Here is a 17,148-nt window from a genome sequence, read left to right as displayed (position 1 = left end):
CTTTTAGTCACAAAAGCTAAGAGCAGCCCCTCTGAAACCATGCCTATGAGCCACCATGAAAGCAGGTAAGAAACTAAATAGAAAGCAAATGTACAATTTATTCTTTGCTTACCCTAGAGGAAACTTCCAGGCATTTACTGGATGAATTTGAAAGGAGTTATTAAACATTACCCCCAACTTGGCAAGAGAACGAGAGTTGGTTTCATGTCTTTGAAGTGCAGAAGCATTGATGCTTACCACAGAGTTTCACCTTCAGTGACCAAAACAGTACTGTGCTTAAACCATAAACACCAAACACAAACACTTTTTCTCTAAATAGCAATAGTGAAGACAGAGCAAATTGACAACTTCAGCCCAGTTTGATGCAAGTGAAATGTAACACCTATCAGCAACATACCAAGCAGACTACAGTCTTGCTGTACTGAAATGTGGTTTTCTAGTGCTTTAAATGAGAGCTACTCTCCAGGCACAGGAAGTAGAATACTAAACAACGTGAAAAGAAGACCAAGATGTGGAGAGAGAAAGGCTATTTTCAGACTCATAACATCTTTGGAGGCTAGGTGGAACAACAACTATAGATTCTGTAGTGCCTAAGACATCAGTTCTCGTGGGTAGTTGACCAAATAGAGCACAGACATCTTAATGGAAAAATTGTCACCATTTTATTGGATGCAAACAGTGGTTAGACAGTTATTCAAAGGATTTATTTAGTATAACATTTTCTAGTCCAGGAAGTGAGACTCAGTGCAGTAACACATAGAGCCAGACAGTATATTGCAATGACACTGTAGCTTCCACTGACAGCAGTGAAAGAACCCCGGCTTGGAACAGAGAGATGCTCCTCAGTCTGCTGAATTCTCATTCACACATTGATGGACCTCCTCACCATATGCTGCCCATCCTTGTCACAGTCTTTATTTGTACACGTGTTCTTTGGACTGCTTTGTTACTCTGGTGCCCCCCTGACTGCCCAGAAACCACGCTGAGAAAAAAATAACTTTGGAGAGAGAAAAAAATTAAGAAGTCTCCAAACTCAGGAGCAGGGTACGATTCCAAACATTGCCAGTTTAATCTGGCTAAAAAAAAAAAAAAAAAAAAAAAGAAAAAAGGGATAACAGGACAGTTAGCCGATAAAATCCATTAGAATAAAAGCTAGTAGGTTAGTTTTTTCCAGCCACCATAAAGAGATGGCACAGGAAAGAGAAAACCTATGACAGAAGCCATACTAAGATGGAGGCTTCCACCTTCTAATGTCAAATAATCGTTCCTGGCTTCATGGAGCAGAATGCTCAGCCTTTCCCATTGCTGCCACAGGTCATTTTTGCTACTTCCACCAGATGGTGGTGGAGATCTGGTCTTTCTCCTCCAGTGCTGAGCAAACAGATTTTGCACTCACCTCAGTCATAGCCCCCAGCCTGGAATACACTACGGCCAGGAAGTGGTGATAGGAGAAGAGGTCCTTTTTTGGTGGGTGTGCACAGTGAAGTTTATGAGCTGTGAATTGTATGTGAGTAATGAACCGCGCTGGCAGCGTCTCCATTGGTAGCAATCTGACTTGTCAGGCAGAAGGGTAGGACAATGGTGGGGAAGGGAGGAGTATTGAGTGCAGGGGTCTTCAGGGTATGCCTGCTCCAAGCTCCTCAGCGTGCTGTTTTGGCACGAACAGTGTGACACTTCATACACAACACATGCCCATCCAATGGAAAACAGCCATTCTCGTCTGCCTCAATGGATAAGGGCTTCCCACAGTCCTAAATGGGGAAAGAAAAAGAGGGAGATAGCTCAGTGACAGCAAACAGTAGGGTGGATGCAGACAAGGATGTAAGAAATGCCCTTTTGGATCAGGATAATGGCTCACAGCCCACTGCTCTGTCTGTGGTGATAATGGGAAATACCATTTTGAAAGAAGAGCCATAGTCCCTTCTGTTATCTCTACGTTCCCCCAGCATACGCAGCTGCTATATTAGAGCTGTGTTAGAGGCTACAACCCTGCACAGTCCTTGTTCATGAACCTGTTGTCTGTGAATGTCTAAACTTGACTCAAAATGCTTCCAAGTCATTCAAAACACGCTCAGTGTTTGGTCAGGATAGGCAAGTTCAAAGGTGCCACCTAGTTGGTGATGACATGAATGAGATGAGAGGAGTGGGGCCAAAAGGATTACCTCACACTTGTAACACTTCATGTGGAAATTCTTCTCCAGTGCCACCACACGCACTGTCTCATCCTTCCCAGGCTCTGGCATGATAGGTTCACTACACACAGAGCAGCGTGGAGCATACTTCCTGTAACACACACAAGTACAGAGGCGACCGTGAGACCACTGCAGGTTTCTCATTGCCACGTATCAGTATTAGCAGCAGAGGAACAAATCACAAAACGTTTAAGTGGGAAAAGACTTTAATTGGTACATGGTACTTTGTTGACTCAATTTTAACTTTATGTCCACCTGATCATGTGGGCAACCCAAGTCCATTCTGCAGTAAAATCACACAGGTGTGAGGGAACATCTGCTTTCAGATACCACATGAATGAGCTTTCTCCATACCTGTGGTAGTCATCCACACAATGAGGCTGGTTGGCCTGGTCCACAATAAAGGAAGCCCCCTCGAGTGGGGTGTGGCACATCACACAGGTGAAGCACTGGGGATGGTATGAGTTACCAGTGGCCTTCAGCATCCGATCTGTGATGGTCTGTTTGCAGACACTGCACTTTTCCAGGGTCCCCTAAACCCAAAGAAAACAAGATAACATTACTCCAATCCCCCATCCCCAGGGGACTACACCACAGACAGGTGAAATAGAAGGGGGAAGGGAAAGGAAGAGAGGCTAGCCACAGCAAGCTCAGCCCACTCCAGCAGCTTTCATCCCAGTGACTCACAGCATAGCAGTCCTCACAGAAGGGCTTCTCGTCCACATTGTAGAACTGCTGCCCCTGCAGCTGCTTCTCACATTTGAAGCAGGTAAAGCACTCCACATGGAAAAGGCTGTCCAGGGCCCTTACAGCTGGCTGGGTTCGTGACAGAGGCTTCCGGCAGAAGCCACAGAGCTCTGCCAATTGAAGGAGAAAGGTATTAGGAGAGAGGAAAACCCACCACAGTCTCAGTCCCATTGATGTCCATTAAAAGAACGCACCAGAAGTAGTGGCTTCTACTGGGGGTGGGTGCTCCATATCCTTCAGTAGTTTCTGGGTCAACAACTCCAGCTCTTCTACTTCCTTCATAGTCAGGGAAGAGTTTCCCTTAGGTGGGTCCGCGCTGGAACCTGTGGGTCTATGCTGCAGGAAGAGGAAACTGTCAATCCCAAAAGATGCTTATAGACAAAGCCCCTCCCACCTTGTCCCTAATAAACCTGCTTCTCTCACCTTAGACCTCTTCTCTATCCCTCTCTAGAGAACAATCTGCCATCCATTATGCTTGCTTCTTTCTACCTTTACATGAAGTCCTGTCCCCCCTCCAGCACTGTTTCTAGTTCCATCTCTCAGTAAGGTATTAAAAGCTGCTGTCTCTCAGATGAATAACTACTTCCCCCTACCCTGGCACAAACCCTCCCTCCTCATCCTCCAACTACACTCCCAGTGATTCCATGCTTGCCCAGAGACACTGGATCCACGGATCTGTCCCTTACCGTGTCTTTTACAGCAGCAGGTTGTTCTGTGCGAACAGGCTTCTCCTGCACTTGGGGCCTTTCCCGCTGCTGAGCATAGGTGAAACTGGGAGGCTGTGGCCGAGAGGAAGGACCTGAAGGTGAAGGGGCTGTGAACTGAGTCTGAAGGGAGGTAGGATATCTTGTAGAGTTTGAAGGAGCCGTGGAAACAGTGGCACCTGGTTTGGATCCAAACTTAGGAGAGCCAGCAACAGAAGGTGGAGTGAATTTAGGGGTAGGCTGAGCAGGAGGGAGAGGAGGGGGTGGAGGGACTGATGCTAGGGGCTCCTTGTGCTGCTGTGGAGTTGCCCACGGGGCTGGAGCAGGGGTCACATCTGCTCCAGGGGGTTTGGAAGAAAAGCTTCCACTTGGCTTTGGAGTGAACTTGGAAGGAAATGAATGAGGAGGATCTCTGGGTGCAGATGAGAATTCCACATGGGTCTTTGGGGCTGATGGTTGCTCCAGAGAACCTGTGGATCCTGTGGACATCTGTAAAGTGAAGAAGCAGAGAGAACAGGCAGTCATCAACAAGGTGGAAGGGACCAACATACCTATACCATCATCCATGAGGAAAGAAGGAACAGAGCCAAAGAACTGAGTGAATCCCCTACAACACCAGATTTTGGCACCTGAGACTGTAGTACAGATCTGCTCCTGCCCTGAACAGATAGCAAGTTGGTGAGGACAAAGAGGGTACAGTTTCCAAAATCTACCAGCAGTGGGAAAATGCCAGGGATCAGAATGCCAGAAATATTTAGGTGGGAAAAGATAACTGGAAGTCTGCAGTCCAATACCCTGCTAATCGCAGAGTTAACTCCCAAGCTAGACCAGGTTGCTCAGGGCTTTGACCAGTTGGTTTCTGAACATCCTCAAAGATGTATATTCCCCAGACTCTCTGGGCACTTGTGCCAGTTTCAAGCCACCAGTGGTGGGGAACAGGTTTTTCTTCTGTCCAACAGGAATTTCCCTTGTTGCAGCTTGTGTCCCATTGTCACTTCTTCTCTTGTTTGCCCCTGTAAGATGAATCTGTTTTCTCTCCAGCCCTCCTTTCAGTACTGCAGACATCAGTTAGATCCCTGCCTTTGGCCTTGCTCCTCCTCTGCCATCTGAAGAGGAGCCATGATCCAGTCCCCAGTGATTGCCATGACACTTTACTGGACTGCTTCTAGTTCAGTATTCCTCTGTGGTTACTACACTGGTGGGCCCAACTGGAAACAGTCCTCCAAGATGCAGTCTCAGCACTGAAGAGAGAAAAAAACACTGCCCTTGCCCTGATGACTACACTCTCACTAATATATATGGTCCAGCATGTGGTTGGCCTTTATTGCCACAAGGGTGCAATGCTGGCTCACATTTAACTCTGTCCACCAGGATCCCAAGGTCCTTCATTTGCAGAACTGTTCCCTGGTCAATTGACCTAACCTATGCAGGTGCATGGGGTAGTCCCATCCTTTGCCTCTATATCAGCTGAACTTCTACAGCCTACTCCACAGTGTCTTATAGGAAAGGACAGTGCAGACACTGAGGTGCTAAGCAAACGCTTTCCCACATCTCCAGGCTTCCTGCTGCTGATTTCAGACAGAACTGAGAAGCTGTTTCAACTCAGAGTTTCACAAGAAATTATACTTCCCTTGACCTCACTCACCTGTGGGGTGGATACCATGCCAATAGGCCCTTCATCAAACATTGGAGGAGGAGGAGGAGGAGGAGAAGGAAAAGTTTCTTCTGGGGCTGGTGGAAAAGGCTCTTCAAAGGGTGGTGGAGGTGGGGGGAAAGCACAATTTGAGGAGAAACTCATATCCTCTCCAGGTGGGGGAGGAGGTGGCAACGGCAGATCTATAGTGAAGAATAAGAATAAAAGCAGGTTTCACTCATTTCTTACTCCTAGCCTGTACAAACCCCACAAGGAGTCTTGAAGGTGTTACAGTAAGTGGTCCCCAGTACTCATCAAGGACAGCTGAACTCCACGGGATCACTTTCACCTTGTCCAAACTATTTGCCACCACTTAAGATTTCCTTAGTAGCTACTGCAATTACTCACTAGAAATAGTTATTGTATAACTGAGAAACATGTCTTAATGTCCTTTCTCACTCCTCCTCATTCTTTGGTCTCTAGTATGTAGGCATCGCTTTTCTCTGTTCTATTATGACACAAATCAAGTGTGAATCTTCTTCCCTTCACTGTACAGAGGTGCAAGATGTTCTCTCATCAACTAGATGGCAAAGAATATTAAAAGACAAGCAGGCATAACTTCTACATTTCTTATTCTGGATAAAATGAATACCTACTTCTTTTCCTAGCTAGTCCCAACCAGCAGTAGCATGAAAGACCAAAAGACCAAAGACTCCTGCTGCTCCACGTATGACTTTTAACAGTAGTTATCAAGTTGTCTAATCTTTATATGCAACTGTGTTTCACCGACTTTAATAGGGCTTCTCCTTTGTAACATAAGGGACGTGATACTGCCTGTTTCAGAAAATGAAAGCTGAAATCTTATTAGCCAGTGGAATGCATAAACTGCACTGGTATGTAGCACCTCTTCCAAGCCTTCTTGTTCTGCTTATGGGAAAGAAAGAAATTAAAAAAGGCAAAAAAAAAATAGGAATACAGAGCTGGTATTTTTTTTCCCTCAGAAACTACAGTCTGAAATCAAATTTGTATATGCTTGCTTTTTGGTTTATTTAAAAAATAAAGAATATTGCAGAAATGAAACCCTGATCCGCTGTCAAAATGTTTCAAAACGATTCACTAAAAGCCTGCTTTATGAATTATTCACTCAAACAAAAAAGTCTTCTACAAAGTTACTATACCGAATATATAGAATGATCAATATTAAATATAACATTCCTACAGTCATATTAACAGGGCCACCCTGTCATTTAAAACAAATAAGCCAATTGCCATGGTTTTATGTTATACTGGCATTTCTTTAGGAAGTGTACAAGAAAGGGAGAGAATGATCAATGATATATGCATCAGAGAAGGATCAAAGCAGATGCATTTGTTTCATGACTGAGTGAAAACTGAGTTTCACTTGACTGTCTGCACTTGAGGTACCTTGCTAGTACAGCATTCCTAGTAGCCCTCACTTGATGGTGACATGGCAGCTTAAGCCAATTGGTTCTTCTGCTAATCTCTGTCAAGGTAGTTTCTCTATAATAAGCTTTACAGGGAGAGGAGAAGTGAACCAACTAACACCTAATCCTCTACTTGTACTATATATTGAAAAATGTTTTTAACATTAATTTGTCTACTTTTGTACTTGAACATTTGTGTCAGTGTGACACATCCTACATGCACATTCCTAATCCACACAACTATAGCAGAAAAACAAAATCTAGTATGAGACCTTGGATGACAGACACAAGATTCCAGCCAACAGCATGAAAGCAGAAAGTCACCAAAGTCATGCAGTGCGATTCTAAGAGACAGAGGCATCAACACACCAAGGCCATCGTGACTCATGAAATGGAAAAAATGGCTTAATCATTTGTCCCTGAGAACAAGACTAGACTTCCTATCAGCTGCCCACTAACTTAGTACACTAACCTAGAATAACTATGTTACACAGTCTATGCTAGACAGTTAAAGGAAAAAAAAAAAAAAACAAAAAACAAAAAACACAAAACAACCAACAAACAGAAGTAAACATTATTTGAACATATCAGTCTTGGCTGAGGTGCAAGTTAATAGGATATTGGGGTAATACGCATCATCAGGCATGAGCAACAGGTCCCTACAGACATTTCCAGTGGTCCCATGCTGATCAATTCCAACTAGGGGAGGTACACAACCAGGAACCTTCTGTTCCTTAAGGCACAAAAACAACCAACCACCACCACCAAAAGAACAAAACCAACCAAACAAAACCACACCACCACAGGAAAAAAAAAAAAAGAAAAAAGAAAAAAAAAAAGAAAACCACACACTAAAGCAAGAAGTCACCCTACACAGGAAATCACACCCAACCCAAGCCACAAGTAAAAATTAAAAAACTCAGCCATAAAAACTAAGTCTCACTTCCTGTTTTTTGTTAGCTTACACCCTTTTTCACGCAATTATTTCTATCTCCCCACCTCTTGCAGCAACGATGGCAACTGCAGAGTCCATAAGAAGGATCTCTATAATCAGAGACAACTTGGGCTGAGATGAACCAGTAAGAAAGAACAGCATGATTCATCACCACCAGGGTCAACTTTCTTGCAACATATTTGCTCTCAGACGTGCTTGCCAGAATATCACTGCAATTACACAATTATGCACACAGGGAATACCACAAAAAATCCAGTGTGTTCCTGCAGCTTGATTAAAATATCAGTGCAACACAAAATTGACTTCTGACTCCTTTTTAATTGAGATGCCTCACACTTTGAGATTACTTTACAATCCTTTTGTCTCATTCTGAAACCTGCAATTGCCTACAGCAAGAGTATCATTCATTGGTAGTGTTTTTTTAGCCTATTCCCTATGTTTAGCCCAATTACAGACCTCACACTGAGAATTCAGTATCACATATTCACATCTGCCATGCCAGCCCTCACCTACCTTCTGCCAGCATGGACGTGGAAGCTGATGGGATCTCCCCCACCCTCCCTATCTGGGCACGCTGGGTGCCAGCTCCGGGAGGCTGTGGCAGCGACGGCTCTGATGCACCCCCAGCCTTGAAGGGGTTCACCTTGGGTTTAGGGGCGACCACAGGTGCAAACTTCTTCTGTGGATTGTAGAAGGAAGGAGTAGAAATGTTGATACTGACTGTGGATGTCATGCGGGTCCCTGGGGTACCTGGCGAGGCCATCTTCTCAGTCCCTGTCCGGAGAGAAGAGAGAGGATACTGGTATGAAGTCAGACTTGGACCTGAGTCAAAATTAATAAAAATGAACACATAATGGAGGGATACGGGAATTCACGTATTGGCAGAGGAGCCTGAGCAGAACACAGAGCACTTTCCAGGCCAAGCACAGCGAAAAAAGAGGAACAAAAACTACAAACAGCTCGAATGAGACAGCACACTTCACTATCTCAGCTCAGCACAGCACTGACCACAGAGGGGTTCCTGACAGCCATGGGGAAAACCAAGCTCTGCTGCATGAGACAGTGACGATTCAGGAAAGGAAAGCAGCTGGTGAGCGGAACAAGTGTCACTACCCCACACAGCGAGCCCCCTGCACCCCAGGGAAGGTGCCCCCCCCATCATGCTCTCCCAAGACCAGAATTATCATTTCCTCACCCCACTTACCTGATAATGTCATCTGTTTCCTCCTGACCTCAGCCTGTAGCATCCCCAGTAACGCCCCCCTCAGCCCCGGCACGCCCCTCAATCTTCCACCCCACACACTTTACCTCAGGACCCTCGCATGCAGGTAGCTGTGTCAGCCAGAACAACAGGTCGAGCGAGGGGGTCCCCGGTGTCACATCCCCTGGCGAGGACCCCCTGCTATTTGGCACCTCGTCTCTGCCTTCTCCCTCTCCTTCCTGTCACCGGAGCCGGCGACATGAGCTCCCTCTGCCTGTCACTGGCTGCACCAGCCGCCTGTTCCGCCTCCACCAGGAAGCACTTCCAAGAGGCATCGCCAGCCTTTCAGGAGCCATCCCCTTCAGCTTCTCCTGCACACACAGCACCTTTAAGTCAATCCCTTTTTGCAATCCAAATGGGTTGATATAAAAGTCTGCACTGTAAGCACCACAGCAGAAGAGCAAGCACTGCCGCTGTAGCCCTGCCAGGCACCAGGACCCCAGGTTTCAGGATGAGAGGCAAATTTTTAGGATTCCCTCAGGCCTGCAACGCAGGCCAGAAATCTCATTTTTGCCAGAAATCTCCACGAAGTCAGTTACTTTGTTGTAACCCCTGGCATGCCTATAGTCCTCTTCCTAACACCCCAGCCCAACAGTTCTTCTGCCAGCACAGAGGCTCTGTACCAAGCGTGTCAAATGGGCATGTCCAATTCAGTGCCCCTCCACGCTGCCTGCCTCTCTCACACAGCTCACAGTAACAGCTGCTTGGACAGCCTTGGTGCCGTGAACATCTGCCTACCCTTAAATCCACCCATGGCTGCTGGTAAGACCTACCTGCATGCTCAGTCCTAAGTGCTCCCACAGTTCAGTTCAGTATGGCGAGATACAGTTACCTGTAACAGTTTTTCCAGGCCACGAGTGTGTGACAACACAGAAAAATGTCAAGTCTGTGTTGCTGCACATTTTCCCCCTATGTTTGGGGCTGACAAGTTGCACGCACCTTGACAAATTGTTCTAGGCTCTTTAGAAGCAAGAGGCAGCAACAGTGAGCAGCAAAGAACTGAGCTAAGCATGCACCATATGATCCTGCATGGGAAAGGGACAAGAAAGAAGAGTAATAAAGTCTGTTCTTGATCCCTCTGATTGCTGGGAGTCAACTCCATCCAGCCTGCAGCTAGGGCTATCAAATCTATTAAAAAGACTTCTTGCCTTTCTTTAGAGACTTTCACAGATGAAGGCACTTAGATGTCTTGTGCTCCACGGTTTCGCTATGGCATAATGGACCACCCAGTATCATTCTACCAGAATTGGCTGTCTTATGTGCAGAACACCACAGTCGCAGTCATTTCTAATCATGATCCATACTGGGGTTAGCCAACACAGAGATTGTCTTGGGACACTGATTGCTTCATAAAATGTGCTGGCTTCACTACCAGCAGCTGCTGTCTCCCTGAACCCAAAGCAGCCCATTTCCCAGTATGCTATGTCACACTTAAGGCCCCTTGTGCTCAGGGCTGACTACATCCAGCAGCTGCCCCTGCTCATCCTCACTTCAATTTATCTGTCCACCCCCGCACAGATCAGACTGAGAAAGGCTGTCCTTGCTCAGTCCACTGCCCAGCCCTGCACTGCTGTTAATATCATCTAGACCTTACCAGGAACATGAAGCTTATGTGAGTCCTCTGGCACTGTTTGTAAAAGCTATTGGAAGAGGGAGTGTCAGACCAGCAGACCTAATCTTAGATCCTTCTCCTCCTCCTACGTTCCTTGAGGGGAGAGATTTTCTGCCTATTAACAGCAGTTAGATGACTCAAGTGGAACTGTGAAGAAAGATGTCCCCAAAGGATGCAGTGATGGTACTTGGTTGCCTAATACGTGGTTTCTCTCTAGCAGAGAGCAAAGTGTAGGACCAAGCAACACCTCACTCAGCAGCAGGGTCTCTTTCCAGAGGGTTGCATGGTGGGTCTGCCACCTGTTACATGCCCAGACAGCTTCCAGTTCTTTGGCCCCAAGACTGAACTTTCTAAAGCTCAGCTCCTTTCTTGAGTTAGTGGAAAAAAAAAGGAACACACGGAGGGAGAAAGCAGAATGTCATTTACCACCTATGCTGATAGAAAGCAGCTTAGCTTGAGCCACACAGGAGGCCCAGTAAAAGCTATTCCAGCATTGTGGTCTGACACACTGCACTTCCCCTGTTTGCCAACTTCCTTCCAACTGAAGAAGGAGTCAGAAAGAGAACTATAGAAGGAAAAAAAAAAAAAAAAAAAAGAGTCTGAACAGATTAAACAAATTTAGGAGTTGTTTTTATTTTCACTTTCTCTACAGGCTAATTCCAGAGAGTTCTCCCAGCCTGTCCCTGAACTACAAATGTTCGATGTGAGCAAAGTCCTATCAGCTATGCAAGCTGCAAGGTAGAGCCTGAAGAAAACCAGGATGGGGGAGGGGAGTATTCAGAGCTACAAGCTTTTTCCACATATGCTGGGCTTGTCTCCTCCCTGTGCAGAGGGAAAAAAAATCCCCAAAGCTATGCAAACATATTTAAAACGTTAGGAAGTTATGAATTTGCAATCACTTGCATCTTCACTTTCTCAGGGCACTCCCTGAGAGACAGAAGCTCATATATTAAACAAATTTAATGCGCCAAGAGTCCCAGATTCGTCTCTTAAACACATCTGGAAAAAGACTCCATAGGTGTCTCACTCTTCCATATGCACACAAAAGAGGGCTTGTCCCGACTGAAACCAGGCTACACCCCCCTCTCCCTTCCCCACTGCTAGAGTTATACAGGAGTATAGTTAAATGGAGTGTTCAGCTGACTCCATTTCACCAGGAGGGAAGAAAACTCACCAGATTCGCACACACACGAACCTCTTAAAATTGAACTGCTCCTATGCAGAGGAGGCACCCCCCCAAAAAAAAAAAAAAAAAAAAAAAAGGGAAAAGAAAAAAAGGGGGGGACCAAGACCTAAAGGAGCCAATCAGTCCTAAAGACACCAGGAGAATTCCCACAAGGCAAGCAACTCTCCCAGCCCAAGAGGGAGTGGGGGAAATCAGCATCCCCCAGACACCCACGAAACCCCCGGGGAGTGCCAGGAAACCAGCATCCCCCAGACACGCACGTCGCACACACGCTTCCTCGACGCCGGTTCACTCCTCCTGAGCGCAGAGCTGCTGGCAAAAGCTTCCCATTAAGCCGAGAGATGAGACTCACCTCTGGGGGAAGCGGGAAGGGGAAATTCCGGCCCAGGGCGAGGAGTCCCCGGGGACCGAGGGTGCGCAGCTGGGCGCTGCTGGAGGAGCCGGGGTCCGGCAGCTCCGTGACCGGCTCCTTGGCCCGCCCGGCAGGAAAGGCAGCAGAAATGAAAGGTGGGGGAGCTGCTGAGCCCAAACACTTCCTACCAACTCGCGAAAAAGGCCTCGCCCAGGCAAAGTTGTTTGACCATAAAAGGAGAGAGGCTGTGCGAACAGCTGAGCTCACTCGCTAGGGAATGTAGCAATGAGGTAACGGGGGAGTGAGCGCACCGAGACGGGGGCGGGTTTGCTCGGCAGCGGCGGGAGCCCCGCACTGACATCTTGTGTGCACGGAGAAGGGGCTTTATGTGCTTGCTTTGTCGGCGATGACGAAGAAGAAATGCTCGCTCGGGTGCCCCTTTCCGCTCCGCTCCCCTCCCGCCCCCTCGGGCGCCCACCCCGCGGCCCCTGCTCGCTTCCCTCCAGCCTGACAAAGGCCCGCTCAGCTCCGGAGCTGCCCCTGCCCGTGACCTCGCTTCCAGTCGCTGGGCTGGGGGTTAGGAAGAAATCCAGCAGCTCTGGTGAGGCAAGGTCCCCGCTGGGCTCTTCCGACCCAGCTGCGCGAGCATCTGACTCGCACTCTCCTTGTCTTCTAGAGATTAAAGCAAGATATCGGGTGACTGTACGGTACAGAAAAGGGACCCGTTCTTCTTGTACTGCCTGCAAGGCAAATACTAAACTTTTATATCAAAGACTAGCCAGTTGAATTGCTTTGTTGGATTGCCTGTGCTTTATTGCCATTGGCTTTATTTTTATCACAGTGCTGGCTGGGGAGTTCAGTCCTGCTTGATACTTGGGAGAGCCTGGCTTGGCGCAGCAAAGCATGCCCAAATCTTTTTTAATTCTCCTCACTTCAAAGCCCATTGGGAAAGAAGGATAGTAATGAAGACAGCATTCCTTTTTTTTTTTTTTTTTTCCCTTTTTTTTTTTTTTTCTTTTCAGTCATTATAATTTGTCTTTGGAATTCAGCCTTAATACTGGGGTTAATTCCTGTACTGTTGCAAATTCCTTGGAGAATTACAGTATTTTGTAATGCTCAGAAGATCTGAAGTTTGTCTGTTCCTAAGTGACCTACTAATAAAGATACCTTCCAGCATGGGTAATTCACTCACAGGTGGCTGAATAAGCCACAAGCCACACCAGCTGTACTCTGCCTGTGCATTACTGCAATATGCTCACATTAGAGAACTGTACAAAGAGATTCGACACGGCTTAAGAAATCCAGTGTAAACAAATCTTTAATTTTATAAGCAGGGTTTGCACAAAGAGGTAACATATTTTATTCAACTAGCTGATACTTTTGGAAAAAAATTGGCACTCTGTGAGCTTTTTCATTTTTACACACCATTTAAAAATCACCTATAGCAATGTATAGCACTGAGCATCTCACTGTTTCCATAGCTGCAACTGTTCACTATTGACTTATGACTGTTAAAAGCTTAGGGATATATAATTCTTACATGGGTGCAAAATACTGTTAGAATGCTACTTCAGTAGGCATGTCATCAGCCCTGTAACCTACCATGGTTAATACATGAAGTAATTGTGTAGTTTGAGGAAGGTTTCTCTGTGCTGTGCTGGATCTTCTAAGACTGTTACTTTTTTATTGCAGACAATCATTTCCCCTTTTGTTCAGGGAAAGATGTCAGTGCAGAACTAAAAAGATTTTGTTGTGGAATTGGTAACCAAATTCTGGAACATCACAGTACACCTAACAAGCAGCCTGACCTCAGAGAACTCTACCACTGTTCCCTGGGCTAGCCCCAACTCCAAAGAAAACAAAGAATGTCTCAGACTGAGATTAAAAAAGTGCTGAGGGAATATGAAAAAATTCTACCCTGTCATCGTTTCTGGTTACATCCCCATAAATCCAGATGCTTGTGTTTGATTGTCTCACCAATGCGGTGATGTTAAAAGCTCATGTAGGCAGATAAAGCGAAATGGGAATAAGAAAAAGAAAAGCAAGATGGCTTATTCATGTTGTGTTAACTCCTCACTATGAGGAAACAGATCTGAAACAGAGAAGTGTTTAGCAGGTTGGAGATGTGAAAGACAGAATTCTCAAATCTGAGTACATCAGAATACATAGAGAGAAACTTCAATCTGATTTCATGCTTGCCATATAGCTGATTTAAAGTTTGTGCTTCTGTAATCAGAAATGAAGCTTTCTCCAAAAATAAATAATTAAATAAATAAATCTTCTTATGCTAATAACATTCCTTCATGCAATTCTTTGCTTGGAAGAGTAGACATTTTTTCTGCTGCATATTCAAATTAGTGCCTTGAGATGTACACAGCTGCAGTAAATCTCATTACCTGAAGCAAAATATTAGTCCTGAACAGGAGTTTAGCTGCCTGGGTATAGACATGGATCAGCAGGTATACTCAGCTTGCTGTGCCAGAGGATATGTTTGACTTTCTCATTTTTGGAATTAGCATCAGTCCTCTGCATGTCCTTTGGCTGTCCTGTGCCATGAAAAATGCAATCTGGTGTTTTGGAATATATTGTGGTGTGAAAGCTAGTCTGCTCTGTAGATGTAGGGTGAAATGACAGCTGACTACAAAGCAGCTGTTGGAGGGATTTAGAGTATGCAGTTCTGGCAGGATGCTTCTTTGAGATCAGTGACAAGAAGCAAGGCCCAGTGTTGGCTGTCAAACCAAAGCTTAGAAATTCTCAGAGTTCAAGAAACCTACCTCAGAGAGACTAAGTTTTCATGGAAACAGACACAAAGAATCCTTACTGGCAATTTAGTTGTGCAATGCAGTGAGTAAGTAAAGATTAATGCAATACAGAACTGATGTGGCAAATTCATATACTGCACTGAAAAATGAGTATGCTGTCAGTGATTAGGTGGCTATAAAATGAAAACAATGTAAGAGAATAAAAAATAAGTTCCTGAATGCAAAAAGAAGGATTATTTTCAAGAACACTATTAGAGAATTAAACTCTCTTGGCAAAAAATCTTACCAAGATTCAAGAGGGTTCCAGGTAGCTGCATATCTTAGTATTAACAGCAGCTTAAAGGTCAGAGGAAAGCAATCTGGATGCTGGACAGGATGTATTAACTATGATAATAGTATTAAATATCTGAAGCTGTATTATTTTCATGCATATTTAAAGATCCAGTACTGCCGTTTTATTTTATCTCAGCATGAATTAGCCAACAATTAGTAGTGCTACTTAAAAGTCCATGTTTTTCTAACCAGTGAAAAATCCTGACTCATATCTGTGTTGCATCTCTGATACTTCTTTAATCATATAACTTCTGTTTAGTCTAAACACATTTTATTTATTTTTTCTAATCTAGTACTCATCAGCTTAGCCTGTGCTACGTTATCTTATTTAAATGCTGTGTCTGGACACTGAAAAATTGAAAATGTGTAATGGGTCCAATTTTCTCCCCAAGCCAAGAGGTACAGATGAAGTCAGGCCCACACTGTCCAGGACAGGCCACATGCATACAAACTAGTGCACATAATATAGCCTAGTAAGAGCTCTCATAGCACAGGCCCCCCCTAGTGTGTTCCCAACTCGCTCCCTCATGCACAGTGTGTGATAATCCCCCACTTAAAAGGTACATCTGACATCGGCTGACATCTGCTGTGGCATCGGGTTGGGCAAACTGCTACCACCACATAGGTGTAATTGTCCTGGCGGAGCCTGCCTCTATCTGCAGGAAAGGGAACAGGCATTGGCCAGGTCTCACTCTCCAAAAGGTAGTTTCAAGTTGGAACATCTCATTCTCATTGTGGGATGCATGTTGGCAGCTGGGTGCCAAAGGGTCAAATTCAGAGAGGTTCTGCTGCAGAGCCTCCACACCGTATGAGTCCAGTCATCCTCCTGCATCTGTGAAACTGGCATGCAGTCAGGAATGTTATTTGCAAAGGTCATGAATTCTTCCGGAGAAGTCCCTAAACAACAAACTACCCAGGACAGATAGTTAGTGTGTCTCTGCTGTTTCTCTTCAAAGCTGAGTGTCTGAGAGGAGGAAGCAATAAAGACATAGCCAGGCTATTTTCAGTGGTGCCCAGTGCCAGGACAAGAGGCAAAAGACACAAACAGGAACACAGGAGGTTCTGTCTAAACATCAGGAAGCACTTCTGTACTGTGTAGGTGATGGAGCACTGGCATGGGTTCCAGAGAGAGGCTGTGGAATCTCCTGCCTTGAAGATATTTAAAAGTTGCCTGGACATGGCAATTTTTTCACTATAAAAGCATTGCATGATACACACATATATGTACATACTTCAAAAGGACATTCTAACCATTAAGAAAGGTGTGTCACAAGCTGCTTGAGTGATCAGGCAGACAGGGGAGCAGGTGTCTGGGGTGGAGTCTGTACTGGGGAGAATTTCCATTTCCAGCAGAGCTTGCAGATCTTTCCTGGACAGAGTTGTGATAATGAGATTCAGCTCCCAAATAAGCTATCAGCCTCACTTCTGTTTCCTTGTCTCCTGACCCTAAGCCTTCCTGTTGAACTGCAGCCTCTCTCCCCTTCTTGTGAGGCTACAGGTGGCTGCCTTGGCCATAGGGGCCATGAGGTAGTTGTGTTTAAAATCTTTGTTGATAGGAGGAAAAATGCCACTAAAACTTCAACCCTGAATTGAGGGAGAGCAGACTTCAGATTGCTCAGGGAACTAGCCAGTAAGGTCCCCTGGGAAACTGCTTTTGGGGTCTAGCAGTGCTGGAGGGCACCACCTCCTAAGAGCATAGGAAACGGGCAGTTCCAAAATGTCGGAAGTCAGGCAGGAGGGTCAGAAGGCTGGCCTGGCTGAGCAGGGATCTTATTCAAGGGCTTAGGCTGAAAATGAAAGTGTGTGGTCACTGGAAGCAAGGTAGGGAGACATGGGAGGACTACAGGGACACTGCTCGCCTTTGTAGGGAGAGAATTCCTATGGCCAAGGCTCAATTAGAGTAGAAGCTGGCCAGCAGTGTGGGGGACAATAAAAAGACTTTTTAAAGTATGTTAACAGGAAAAGG

General features: G+C 45.6%; 1 protein-coding gene across 3 annotated transcripts; it reads right to left on the bottom strand.

Annotated features, from left to right (window-relative positions):
• Positions 1 to 1,114: 1,114 nt before the first annotated feature.
• Positions 1,115 to 12,329, bottom strand: ZYX (zyxin). Of its 3 annotated transcripts, none has more exons than XM_032208213.1 (9): positions 12,088 to 12,329; positions 8,190 to 8,450; positions 5,289 to 5,479; positions 3,626 to 4,132; positions 3,134 to 3,275; positions 2,880 to 3,049; positions 2,547 to 2,725; positions 2,163 to 2,283; positions 1,115 to 1,751 (listed from the first exon to the last, which is right to left on the bottom strand). In XM_032208213.1, exons 2-9 carry the CDS (start codon positions 8,437 to 8,439, stop codon positions 1,641 to 1,643), a joined length of 1,671 nt encoding a protein of 556 aa, XP_032064104.1. In that variant the 5' UTR covers positions 8,440 to 8,450; positions 12,088 to 12,329; the 3' UTR covers positions 1,115 to 1,640. The 3 variants fall into 3 exon arrangements, with proteins under 3 accessions (XP_032064104.1, XP_032064105.1, XP_032064103.1); XM_032208214.1 differs by lacking the exon at positions 12,088 to 12,329 and adding an exon at positions 8,985 to 9,152; XM_032208212.1 differs by lacking the exon at positions 12,088 to 12,329 and adding an exon at positions 8,881 to 8,914.
• Between the last annotated feature and the right edge of the window lie 4,819 nt (positions 12,330 to 17,148).

Source organism: Aythya fuligula, chromosome 1, assembly GCF_009819795.1.
Source record: "Aythya fuligula isolate bAytFul2 chromosome 1, bAytFul2.pri, whole genome shotgun sequence".
NCBI lineage: Eukaryota > Metazoa > Chordata > Aves > Anseriformes > Anatidae > Aythya > Aythya fuligula.
The sequence above is the reverse complement of the archived record's forward strand: the minus strand, read 5'-3'. Positions and strand labels throughout refer to the sequence as shown.